This window comes from Solea senegalensis, linkage group LG13, assembly GCF_019176455.1.
Source record: "Solea senegalensis isolate Sse05_10M linkage group LG13, IFAPA_SoseM_1, whole genome shotgun sequence".
Taxonomy (NCBI): domain Eukaryota; kingdom Metazoa; phylum Chordata; class Actinopteri; order Pleuronectiformes; family Soleidae; genus Solea; species Solea senegalensis.
In genome coordinates, this window is record NC_058033.1 from 21,457,145 (window position 1) to 21,470,854 (window position 13,710).

At 42.0% G+C, this 13,710-nt stretch overlaps 1 protein-coding gene across 2 annotated transcripts in view; it reads right to left on the bottom strand.

Moving 5' to 3' along the window:
* The window catches only part of larp1 (La ribonucleoprotein 1, translational regulator), a 32,273-nt gene that overhangs the window by 10,268 nt on the left and 8,295 nt on the right, over positions 1-13,710 (bottom strand). The window contains exons 2-7 of one of the 2 annotated variants that reach the window (XM_044041909.1): positions 13,262-13,300; positions 9,433-9,497; positions 7,884-7,949; positions 5,005-5,076; positions 1,919-2,069; positions 5-139 (exon numbers count right to left, since the gene is read on the bottom strand). In XM_044041909.1, coding sequence (XP_043897844.1) covers positions 5-139; positions 1,919-2,069; positions 5,005-5,076; positions 7,884-7,949; positions 9,433-9,497; positions 13,262-13,300 — 528 coding nt within the window. The remainder of the gene's footprint in view (positions 1-4; positions 140-1,918; positions 2,070-5,004; positions 5,077-7,883; positions 7,950-9,432; positions 9,498-13,261; positions 13,301-13,710) is intronic. The other variant, XM_044041908.1, reaches the window with a different exon arrangement.

Below are 13,710 nucleotides of genomic sequence, written 5' to 3' on the forward strand. Positions count from 1 at the left end.
GCACCTCTCAGGTCGTTCCTGGCGTTAGGAGGGAGGCGGGGGTTCTCGTTCTGTCGGCTGTTGTTCCTGGAGGCCGATCGCTCTCGTGGACCCTCCGACTTCACCTCGATCATCAGAGGAACCCACTTCTGCTTGTTTCCTGTTTGGAATGTAACAAGAACAGCGACGGGCATGAGACGGGTGGACGGATACGTTATTAATCCTGCAGGAGCATTCAGAGTACAGAGATAACTGCAGCTGCAAATAAATAATTATTTTCTCGAGTAAATATTAACAGTTAAGGTGAAACTTGCTTTAAACATCAAAAAAGCTTCAAACCGATTAATCGATCATCAAAATAGTTGATTAATTTTGTAATCGATTAATAATCAGCTCTAAGGAAAATGTCAATGAATTCATTTACTCTTGAATTTAAATGTTATCTTTTTAATTATTCAACTCATAGACACTCAAAGTACATACATAAATACACATATACATATATATAACACATACATACATATATACATACACATATACATATATATGTATATATACATAAGTATATATCCATAAATAAGTATGCATGTATATAAAATAAAGACTTAGAGAGTTATTTCCCACATTTCTCATATGGGTTGGAACAGAATCATTTAGTCACTAAATGAGTTGAATGTGCAACAGTTTTTGTAAAAAAAAACAAAAAAACAATCATCATCATCATCACTGCTGCTCCTTTAAACCTGAGTCAGCCCTGAGTCAGCAGCACTACCTGTTCTGACCACCAGGCTGCATCAGTGACCTGATGTCAAAAGCAGTGTCAACGTGATTATTGTGTGATTATTACAAGAAACACAGACAGAAAAAAAGATCCTCCCTGTAGAGGTAGAAAAAAAAAGACTATTTTATATTATATTAAGAATTTGGACGACTTGTTTGCATCAATGCTGAGATCAGAGTTGTGAAAACTCTCTTCATTGTTGTTTAGTCAGAGAAGAGACATGAAGTGCTCATCACGTCTACAGCACGTCTGCGTGTAACTGTGTTGGTCTTTCCTGATGTGTTTCAGTGTGTGTGTGTGTGTGTGTGTGTCTGCGTACACAGCAGAGCACTGTGGAGCTCTGTCAGTGTGTGAAAAACATTTCTTTAAAACACTTAAGGGAACTAAAAACAACAGCCTGAGGAAACACACACACACACACTGACTTGTGAGGACATTATACTGACTCGCACTCATTTCCTGGAGACTGACTTACCTTAACTGTAAACACTAATATAACTCTAATCTCATCCTAACCACGTTAAAACATAATCATTTACATAAGGGCTTGTTTTTTTTTGTCCTCACAAGGAAGACACGTCTCCATAACCACACATACACGCAGTATTACCACACACACACACACACACACACACACGGTGTGACATTGCAAATGCTTTTCAATGCCAGCATTGTTTCAGGTAATAAAAAAAGAGCGTGAAGACCACCAGAGAAACAAAGCCAGCATTGGTCACTGAGGGTAACCATGTTGTGAAGGTCAGAAAACACTCGCTGCCTGTGTTTGGCTGGAACTCTTTAAAAAGCTCTGATTGCTGCCAAATCTGAAACAAACCATCACAAAGTGCTGCTCCCTCCCCGCGAACCCTCCCCCGTCCGCAGTGAACAACTCCGGCCTGCGATTGCTCGGGTTGTTCTGAGACAACGGACACATTTCTTACAATTACAGCACTGCGTACTCGGGTGTAATTTGATTTAAACCGTCAGTACACATCGTCTGTGCATTATTTTTAACATCTATGTGTGCAAGTATGTACACATGTACTGCTATTTGTACATTTCATTGTGTTTGTGTAGTTTTATTGCATGTTTACCTATTTATTATCTCAGGACTAGGGTTAAACCTAACGCTAACCCTTCAAAATGTACAGTGAGATTGACCTTTTTTCTTCGGGCCGTTCTTCTGGGAGTCGTCGTCGCCATTCTTCTCCTCTCCAGAGTCGTCAGACTTGGCCTTCAGGTTCTCCTTGCTCTCCTCGTTGCTCTCCTTCTTCTCCTTTGACTCCTTCTTGGCCGTGGTCCTCTTGGGGACCTGGAGAAACAAAAACAGGACTACGATTTAAGGAAAGAGCCCAGGGCAAACCGTCAGGTGCAGAGGAAATGGAAAACAAGGATCAGACACAAATGTACACACTGGAGAAATACAATATTATAACAGTTATTGTCTAACCCATGTTCAAAGTTCTTTGGATTCCTCAGTGCGTGTCACAATGGTGGACGTGGGTCTGTGGCACTGAACTGGAGACTCTCAGGGTCCAACAGGTGCTCTTTACTTTTAGCTTTCACACGACCTGAGACTTGCTGACCTTTCACATGTGACATGTGGCTTGAGGCTCAGTAGCAGAGTTTATTATCAGGTATTATGACGCTCGCCTTATTCAATTAAAAACTAAGTATTTGCAGATCATCACCGGTCAACACAGCTGACCATTTTACATTATATCAAGAGTTTTGACATCGCTGATGTGAAGTTTTGCATCAATGCTGAGATCAGAGTTGTGAAAATTCTCTTCATTGGTGTTTAGTCAGAGAAGAGACATGAAGTGCTCATCACGTCTACAGCACGTCTGCGACACACAGCTACAATATGTCTGCTTTTGTAACAGGGACGACACGATGACATGATTTCACAACTAATCGTGGTATTAAACGCTTTGGTATATTAGCGTATATAATGAACGCTTTGTTACGATCAGACAGTCGTCTCTGTACTCCTGCAAACCTGGAAATGTAACTCGTTTTGTCTGCGGCTCCGATCAGACCTGGTATCAACATCTGTCCTCAGTGATCCAGTTCCAGCCTTAAGTACTAACGATCACACCCGGCATTAAAAATCAGTCGTGGTGCATCTTTGGCGACCACATGAGACTGGATCTGGGCTCGTCAGAGAGACACTGATGTCATGTCTGTTTGGCGAAGGGCAAAATGATGCTTTTAACGAGTCTGATGACAACACTGTGAGTCTGTGCAATTAACAGAGAGAACATCCATCTCTGAATGTGCTTTCTTTGTACTCTGATCGGAGGATGCACTGAGGACACTGCTAAATACGTACTTGGTGCCATCTTTTAAGTGATGGGATAACTTTTTAAGCCAAATCTGAATGGGGTAGAATATAAATTGTAAATATGGTGTTTTGTGGCGTCTGGTTACAGTCATGTCACAACATCAAATACTGGATAACACCCAATATTTAAAATGACTGAGGATTTGAGTGGTTAAGTGACACGTCATTGTTCTTACTGGTGACTTGGAAATACATTTTTGGAAATGATACAATCCCAGTTAATCCACTAACTCCAGTTTATAACCAGCACTCATTAAACAAATGTGTAGCGTTTCAAATCTGCAAAGTGTGAATTAAAAAATCAAACAAGCAGATAATTATGACATATACTGTAACATAACACAACCTCTTAAGTTGTGGAATAAACACCAGCAGAGTTATGACCAGGGGGGTTCTTATGTTGACGTTGTAAACACCACCTCCTCCACAATAAAGGCTTTTCTACGTGGTTTTTGAGGTCACTAATCCAGGGTTCTCCGGCCAAGCCCAGACGCACAAAGAGTAACGGACATGGGCAATTCACAACATGTGGCGCAGACTATCTCTGCTCACACAGCTAATATCTAAGTTTATTCAAATCAAACAGAGTACAGCCACTGCAGCTCAGCTATCAGCTGTGCACATATCTGCAAACCCTGATACTCCCACACGAGGTTTGTTAAAGGAGTTTATCTTCAGTCCCGCGAGTGACTGGGAGGTTTATACCACACGTTTAATTCCCAAAAACCATTCAGCACACGCACAACTGGTCATGCTCAGCACTCAGGGTGTCGCAGGGTTGACGGATGTAACCACACTGAACATAAAGACCCCACTTCAACCATGCACATGACACCAAAAACACACACACACACAAGGCAACTCAGGATATAGCAAACAGCAACTCGTTATAAAGAGATAAATTAGACAGGCAGAGAAGATACTTTTGAAAACTAGAACACCACATTACATCTCTAAACTAAACTAGACATTTGTGTAATGATAGGCTCCAGAGCCTCTGGTGTTTGTTTGCAGGTTAAAGACAATTTAACCTGCATTTAAGACATTTAGGGCTTTTACTTTAAAGATCTGTAAAAGGAGACATAAAGGGCATGTCCTGCAATTGTCTTTTCTCTTTTATTCTTCTTGCCGTTTTATGTGATGAAATGGAGAAAGGTGATGATGATTAAACAGAGACAGACGCAGAAACCAAAAACTAAATGAGCCAAGTTTGGAACTTTAAACAGAGCAACAGGTTAACTGGATTAACAGGTTCATAAACATATACCCGGAGGACGATATAAATTCTTCCCAAATGCAGTGCTTTCTAAGTGAAATCTAATTCACTTCACAGATCCAGTGAAGCAAATTCAGCATTTCTTGTCTTCACACAATGTTTATGTTAAAAAACAGTGAGTGAAAAAGTCATTTCTCTTGGGTTGGCTTTTCAAAAAAATCTAAAAATATGGCTTTGTGATGCACATGAGCCAGGGTTAGCTCAGCAGTGTCGTTTAACTGCGATCACCTGTTCACTCGTGAGTCACTGCACCTGCTCCTAACTCTACTGCCTCGATAGTTGAGGTGTCTTTGTAACGCAAATGTGTCTTAACACCAAAGGAGTTACATATGGACGCGCTTTGCTATGAACTTCCTGCATTTAAAAAGGGCTGCTAAATTTAAAAAGCCACAAAAAAGCACTCTGTGGGGAAGGGAAGTTATTTTCTAACTTGAACTGTTTAAAGATGAATGGTGTTTCGATAGATCAGACTTGGTGCCACAGTTCTTTGTGCAGTGTAGGAATGTTAAACTGTAAAATCAAGATAAAAAAGAAGTGACTGGATGTCAGCAGTTAGGCAGGCAGCAGCAGCAGGGTTCCCCGGGCTGCAGAAAGCAGGGTTCCCGGGCTGGAGGTTGAACTTACAGTGAATCTCCACGAGTCCCTGACCTGCCTGACAGTCGGCGGGCAGGACACGGTCCGTGTCACTGCCTCGATCTGAACAGAGGGAGGGAAGAGCAGTTTAGAGACGACAGGAGGGGGAGACAATGGTGTGCATGCACGCAGACATGAACGGAAACATACATGTTACTCAACAGAAAATGAACATGAGTTGCGGTGGATTGAAAACAAAGTGTAAATGTTGACTTGAACACAATGACAACGCTGCACGGGCTGTGGATAATAAGCAGCATCTGCAGTCGACTGAGCTCCCCCCGGGCTTCATAAACTATATCCAATATCATTTCACTGGCTAAGTGGCTAATGCTGTGTCATTACGTGAAGGCGTTTGTTTTGTTGACGGCTCCGGATCCCGCACACGTGGGAACAAGAGGCAAATTATTTTTAGCGAGACCAGAGACTTGTGAGATGATGAGGGAGCGGGTGGCGAAGACGCTCAGGTGTGAGGGCGGTGAATGGAAGAGCGAGGGATGACAGGACACGTGGAGAGATGATGGCACAGGACGGTGCTGATGGAGCCGAGATCACAGTGACGAAAAACTGAAGGATCCTCAAACGCCTTCAAAGCATCCGTCAGATTTAGACAAGAAAGACAATTCCCTGGTGACATCACATAGATACAAGCTGACCCAGGAGGTGGTGAACAGACAAACATAACATAACTGTTCGTGGGTAACTTTATTCTTAAATTCAGCTGAAACTAAGGCAAAGCTGCAGCAAGGAGGACATTTAAAAACAGTGTATTTATATATAACAGTGTGTATGTATATGTATATGTATATATATATATATATATATATATATATATGTATATGTATATGTATATATATATATATATATATATACACACACACACATATTATAATATATATATAGCCCAATAAAACCTCAGCCTAAAGTAGAGATCTAACTTGATTTGTCACTGAGTTGTCAAACATAAAATCAGCACCACATTCTGCAGCCAAAAGCCCAAAAATAAAACTCCTCCTTTATCAAGTTTCACTGTGCACTTCCCAGCATGCAATCTGTGGAATTCAGTGAGCGACCAGCAGCTTTAAACATTACATGACGGATAGTGAACTCTAAGTATAGCAGCAGCACAAATCCAGTGGCAGTTTATTGAGGGGGGGATCCCTAAAAGGACATCCCTTCCCGGGGCTTGGCAAGCGCCTCAAGCCCCGCCTCCTGCCACTGTACCCACTGGTTATTCCTGGCTCTGATGAAGTGACCCACATTTTCCAACTTGGGGATACGCACCCATGAAGACTGAGCGGCCTAAAATAGGGGAGGTTACTGGGGCCGCTCTCCCAGTGACACACTAACGTCCCGGGGAGTGGAAATGGAGAACGACGAGAGGATATGATTCACAGCTGGACTGCTGCAGGAGGAAGCAGATTAAACGTTTCCCCCTGTTTGGGTAAAAGGTCTTATGTAGCGGGGAATAAGTGAACTCTCTGTGGATTAGGAAAGTCTACATTATTGACCTTTTTGTAGTTTCTTCATGGCCATGTGGTCCAAGAGGTCATGGGGTGGAGGTAATCCTGGACTAAGCCTAACAGAGAAATGTGCAGTGGTGGAGTGCACACAGACGGCTCTGTGAGCTGCTGTGTCATGTCAGAGCAACAACTTCAGCAGAAAACTACAATCTAGCACATCGAAGAGCAGCAGGAGAAACTCAGCAGCTCTTTTTGACTTAAAACTACGAAGACAGACACTATTAAATCAATGTTTGCACAACCTGAGAAACTGAAACGACGGCCGCCTGCGTTTATTACCAACATCCACCACAACGCCTACTTCTACTCACTGTGTGAAAACACCGTTCTCTTCTCCCAGCTCTTACCATCTTACAATTCTCTGCAGACTTTCTGCAAAAGGAAAACAATGACTGAACTGTGTTTATTACCAAAAATTCATCTAAAATACAAGTAAGTGCCTACATGACTGTTATTCACGCTAAAGTGATTAAGGGTGGGTCAAAGGGCAGAGAGGCCAGCAGAGCACCGTCACCCCTTGCTCTCATTTGTCTGATCTAACAACACGGATGTCGTCTGTAACTCAGACGACTGAACCAAAGCTGTAATTTTGCTTCACTTATTTATTTGCACACATAAATCAAGATTTTGCTTGAAAATAACACAAGACTACATTACTCCACTTTCACTAAAAGGAAAAATCAATGATTCCTTTTGCTCCAGGGCCAGAGGAAAACTTGAACTTATGTACGTATCCAAGTGTGAGGCCTCAGTCACCCTTTGTCGTCATCCTTCTCTTGTGTTTGGAGATTGTTTGACAGTGTATCAAACTACTTTCAATGAAAAATAACTCAAGCCACCCTGAGAAGACTAGATATCGCTAGAACGCGTCATGTCCTCAGCAAACTCAGACACAGGGGTGAAGAAAGTGTGTTTCTCTCTATGTGGATGGCTACATTTCCTGAAACAATATCGTGTTTGAGGGAAACTTTATCCACAAAGAAAAAGTTTAACTTCGTTCCTTAACTTTTTCCTTATCTCATTATTCAGACGTGTACTGAACAAAACACGTATGCAGATGTCACTCTGGACATTCTCCAGAGATCCTCCTTTCTGCCAGCTCTCATGTCCAAGTGAGCTCATGTGACAACAATACAGGACAATCCACAGTGATGCCACCCCCCGACCCTCCACCCCCCCTTTGCCTGGTTCCTCCGGAAATTCTCCTGCTGTTGTGAACACAACTCACTCAGCCAGTGTCCCCGCGTCATTCATGTGTGAGCAGCCGCCTCTGGAGACTGTCTGGACCCAAATCTCTGCACATTACATGAAATTAATGTTTTTAAAAAAGCAAACAACGACACTTACCTGCATGTCTTTAGTCGCAATCTCCCCTGGTGTCGGCCAGCTGTTTGTGTCGCCAAAATCTCCAACCTGTGACACAGTAAAGAGGGGGTGAATAAAGATTCTGATAAATGTGGAAACATCAGCTAACTCATCACGACTGCCAGGATTAAACCACATGTTCGCTGCAGTTTGTTAATTTCTGTCCTTTGTGCCGGGCCTTGACTTCAGACGATCGTAAAGTTTGCGGTGAAGGTGTGGTTAACAAGCCTCTTGTACGCCGCCATCAAAAGGTATGAAGTTGTGAATGGCATGCCATGAGGAGTGTCTGCTTCATCGCCCAGGCCACTGGCTCAGTCTTTGAAGGATGTTGGGAGGATACTACACACACACAGCCTGAGGCCTGACAGGTAAACACCAACACTCTGACTGTAAATAACTCCACAGGTGACTTCTGACAAGGTCTAGAGTTATTTTATTTGTCGCAGGTTCCCCCGCTGCAGCACGCATCTCCAGTTGAGCACTTACACCCGCACAAGAAATGGTGATGGTGCTTCGCTGGTTAGATAATTAACAGGGAGGAGAGATAATGCTATTACTGTGCCCTGCCTGGGTTTAGTGATAGCAAGCTGTGGTTATACAGGAATCCTGGCCCACTTTTGTAGTGGGTATAATACACTGTAAACCTGTGTACTACACAGACTACAGCATTCATTAGAACTACAGATTTCACCAATTGTCTGCTGTACTACACACATGGAACGCTCTAAGCACATCAGTTCACACTTAGATTAGAATTAGCGCTACAACTAACGATTGTTTTTCATAATCGATTAATCCGTCTATTATTTTCTCGATCAATCGAGTAATCGTTTGGTGCATAAAACGTGACAGAATGTTGACAAATATTGATCAGATTAGTGTTAAACCTGGAAATGATGATGTTCTCAAATGTCTCGTTTTTTGTCCACAAACCAAAATGATTCCGTTTTTAATGATTTCTTTGTTTTATGGAACAAAGACACCAGAAAATATTCACATTTAAGAAGCTGAAAAATCTTTAGAAAACCCTCAAACTGAATAATCGATGATCAAAATAGTTTGAGTAATGGTTTCAGCCCTAATGGTAATGTGTCTCTACTTTGGACCTTCACTTTAATCACAGTATATGCAAACACATCTGTAACAGCTGTAAGAGGTAATGTAGATATTAGAATATGAAGCTACAGCCAGAGACGACAGAACATGTAGCTTTTCTTTTGTTAAGTAAACACCAAACAGAAATGTAAAACGGCAGATAACTTGTTCTTTTAACAACACATTAAAACACAAAATCTCATTTCTGTGCCATCGAGCTTCAAAACTGTGAGCTAAATTAGGTCACATTAGTTTTTTGGCACAATGAGACATGGAACTCAGTTGTTATCTTTAGTATAAATTCCAAAAATAACGAGAACACTGATGTAGAATCTGAACGGATTCACATTGCGACAGTAGCCTAATATATAGTTTCATTGTTTTTAAACCTTGGGAATAGTTGGAATACTGGAATAGACATTACACAGATGATTACCTTTCCTCCTCGTCTGGGTTTGGGTGGGTTCCCTGCTCTCACCACCTTGGCGGGGCCAGTGGACTCTGTGGAAACACATCGAGATGTTCACGGTTACTAGTCGCTCTGCAGACGTAACAATGACAGGTCTGTAAAGATGTTTAGCAGAACGAAAGTGTGAGGCAAGAGGCAAAGAAGGAAATGATAAAGTACATTTTCCTACCCTGACATTGTTGTGATCAGATAAAGCTCACTTTACGAGGACAAGAATAAAAACACTGAGAAACCAATGAAGAGGACTAAAAATCAAGATGAATAACATCAGTAAATTACGTCCACTATGTTGTTCCTTCTACTTCAACATTAAAAACTTCATTCAATCTTCAAAAAGTTAATGGTCTGAAATTGAATGCACATTTTGCTGTGGTTTAAAAATAACAACTTCTTCAAAATTACAAACTGTCTGCTTCTTACTACTTCCACATCTTTATAAAACGTAGAAACTTCATTCAAATTTCAAAGCCAGAAACGACACGCCCTGATTTCTAATGTTCCATTCCATGTATGCATATTTTTCAGAAATGATTCTGGCTGCTTGTGATAATTAGTAGTTTGCCCACATACTGAATAAATTGCCTCAGTTTGACTTCAGGCTGACAAAAGCCCCAACGGGTAAAAAGAAAACAAACAATACACAGCTCCAGTCACACCTGAGTTCATAAGCCAGCAGTCTTACTTTCTGATATTATTATAATAATTTGTGTAACACAATTTTATTGCGTTAGAAAACAGCATAACAACAACAACACCAGTCACCACTCTTTAACAGCTCAGCAGAACATGACAGAGAGCATGAAGACCTGCAGCGTGACTGCACTGATGAGGTCAGTGCGGCAGGAAGCAGCATTTTCACAGAATCACAGCAGCGGCCACTGGATGGAAATGTTCTTCTTTACATGACTTCTTTAAACTTCAGACTTGAATGACTTGAGACTGAACTCACCCTCTGATGTGTGTGTGTGTGTGTGTGTGCACTCAGGTTACGTGCTTGTTGTGTTCTATCCCTTCTCTTTGACTCTTCCTGACACCTAATACTGCGGATCCTCAAACAGAAAACACTCACTGTTCACACCATGACTGTGACACAGTTTAGCAAACAAAAAGGGAGTGGTGTCTTATCATGAAAAAATATGGACCAAAACATGTGATGATAAGCATTCAACTCGCTGTACAGTAGACGTAACTTGACGCTTTGATGCAACAGTGTCGCTGTGCAAAAAGCAGCAGAAGTTGGACACTTCATTATAACCCCACATTAGCACATTACATGCTGGGAATAAAAGGGGCCAAGTAAAGTACTTGAGCACTGAATTGTTAGTATTGGCAGCTCAGCTTCTTCTTCAACTGCTTCATTTCACTGTTAAATAAAAGCGTCTTAAAACCCGGTGCCGTCTCGAGTGGTTAACTCGACACCTCTTACACACACATACACACACAGGCATGTTGCTTCAACAGGGTCCTGATGATCCTAATAACTGCTGCTGCTGGCATCATGTGACGCCGCCATTCAGCCAAGAGTCACTAATGACACACAGGAACAAGAGGATTTCTCAGACGGAAGTGAGAAGGTTGCAAAGACGACCTTTTCATGAGACCATTTCCTCATCTAGATAAAAATAAACTGCATTTGTGGGACTGATTTCTTCTCCGTCAATCCTAAAATCTGGTGACGTGAGCACAAATGGAATGACCGTAAGGTGGCATGTCATTACACAGTAGATCAAACCATCCCAAAGTAGTCACGCTTTCCCACTTCTGTCCACAATTAAATGTAATTTCAAGCTTCAAAAACAGGACACGTGTAACTCTGGATGAACACTTATTTCTATATAGATGGACACTTTCAGCTGCTTCTCTTTATGTGTAAGCAGAGACGTTCAGGAGCAGGCTATTAAATAATCTCGACACCTTTTCTGTTTGTTGAACCAACCTTGACTGGCGTTGGTTTCACCATGTGTGTGTGTGTGTGTGTCGTTTCATGTCACAACATTGCAAGACAGTTTACAGGTGTCTAATTCAAAGATGGGTGTGGTCTAACCCACAGAGTCCTGATGTAACAATGCAGTAACAATGTAGTAACAATGCAGTAACGGCAACAAAGCACTGCTGAGTCAGAACTTAGGTCTCTGATTGAATTATTAATGCCAGAAAAGAGACAAGAACTTACAGCCAAACAAATTAATTCCAGTGAAACTCGCCGAGACACCAAAGCATGCATCCAAAAAACTGTCAAATACACTTCAGCAGCCACTGGCATGTCAACAAACTATGTTGTGATCAGGTCGTTGTCCCGCTTCTCACTGTGTGAAGACACAGCAACGTTCTGATCATGAAACACTATCAACTTTTTATCCTAAACTCCAAATACTAAGCAACCTTGTGTAGAACGTCTGTTACAAGCAAAGGCTTTGTGCTAAATTTAGTAAAGGAACTTAGATGAATTCCTCAAGTATTTATCCCCCTTATATCTGCTTAGATTGAGAACAGGGTGTGAACAATGGTAGAACGTTTCAAAAGTCACACTGGCAGCAACGCTGCATGACCGAGCGTGTTTGTACAGGCAACTATGTACAGTAACTCAGATGTTGAAATATGCAAACTGTACTGACATATGAATACGTCATGATCATTGTGAGGATGGTTTATTAAGAAACTACTAGATTAATCTCTTTGATTTCCGATCATCATCATCGTCTAGTATTAATCGATCGAGAAAATAATCAAACACATGACAACAATCATTAGCTGCAGCCTTTATACATTTTCATATTTTCTTACTGAACCTTTTCAACCACTACAGTCGGCACCAGGCCGTTTCCCTTTTATCTCAACTCCACGCAAAGATCTTGCCAACATCGCCATAACCTGCTCTGAGGGCTGAAGCGTGAATGAATGAATGTGCCCCACTGTCTGCTCACAAACTCACAGGCATCCACATCAATTAAAAAGCTATTAATTAATACTTCTGACATTTGAATTGTACGTCAAAATAAAATAAATATGGTTCAGGCCCTGGCTAAACAACGTCACCATCCTAAATGTGTTGGATTGGCACCAAAAACCCAAAACAATGACCAACCCCACATGGATGTAAGGAAGCTGTTGAAGGAAGCCTGGCAGCTTTCTGGAAGTGTGTGTGGAACCACTGGCACGGTCCATCAGATGCAGCATTCATGACTCATGTATTTTAACTTTGCATCCTTTTTTAATCGGATTTTAACTTCAACAATTACGTTCTCAAAACAGAACCGTGAGTGTGAAAGCACCTTGAGAACAGTCTGACTCCACGGGTACGACTGGAGGCTGGAGTGTTATCTAAGCGCTATGTGCTCAATTCTGCAAGAGCCACGATAAGAGTGCCATATTCTGTACGACCCGAGAAGAGCAGGCCAGGTGTTTGTGCGTGTGTGCGCGCCATAGGCTACTGTTCGTGCCATTTTTCAGACAATCAAATAGGGACAGCTCGTCTAAATGACAGAGAAAGAATGAGGTTTGCAATTTGTCTTTTTCAGAATCCAGAGTTAGAGCAAGTGTTGAGCTGTAAATCTGCTTGCCAGTCTTCTTCATGTGGCAGGTCCAGGTTCTGTGCATCTCACAACAACTCCTGGAGCCCCCACGCAACACGCCGGGGCACAATAATGTCATCTCTGCCACGCCCATTCTGCTGGATGCACGACGGTGATTATAAAGCAGACTTCAGCCAGTGCATGCAGATTGCGTCATTAACGTGATCGAGTCAGCGTAACATTAAAGCAGGCACCACTTTAGCTTTGCACACGTTTCTACTCACCACGTAAGACTCCACTGACACTGCTGCTCAGTCCTGCACCTAGAAACCAAAGTATTGAAGCAAGTATTAATAGGATTTCACAGACATAATTTATTTGATAACCATGAATCATGAACAATAACGTAACACAAGTTATGAAAGGCACAAACTGAACTACTCCTCAGGAGACTTAATTTTGTCCCTTACACTGAGCCATAGGTGTGTGATGTAAGGAGAGCGACCACTTCTTCTCTGGTGTCATTGTCTATTTTTAGCTTCAACTGGTCAAGCACGACTCGCCTTGCTTGTCCTGCAGAGACTCATGTCCATCATGTCTTCTCAGAGGTCCTCCAATCTCATCACCATTCCCTCAGTTCAGATTTTTCTCTCAGACCTTTGCGTTTATTCTCCTTTTCCTTACTCTGCCTCCACAGAGGGGGCAGTTGTTGTAGCCTGCTGTGCACACCAGA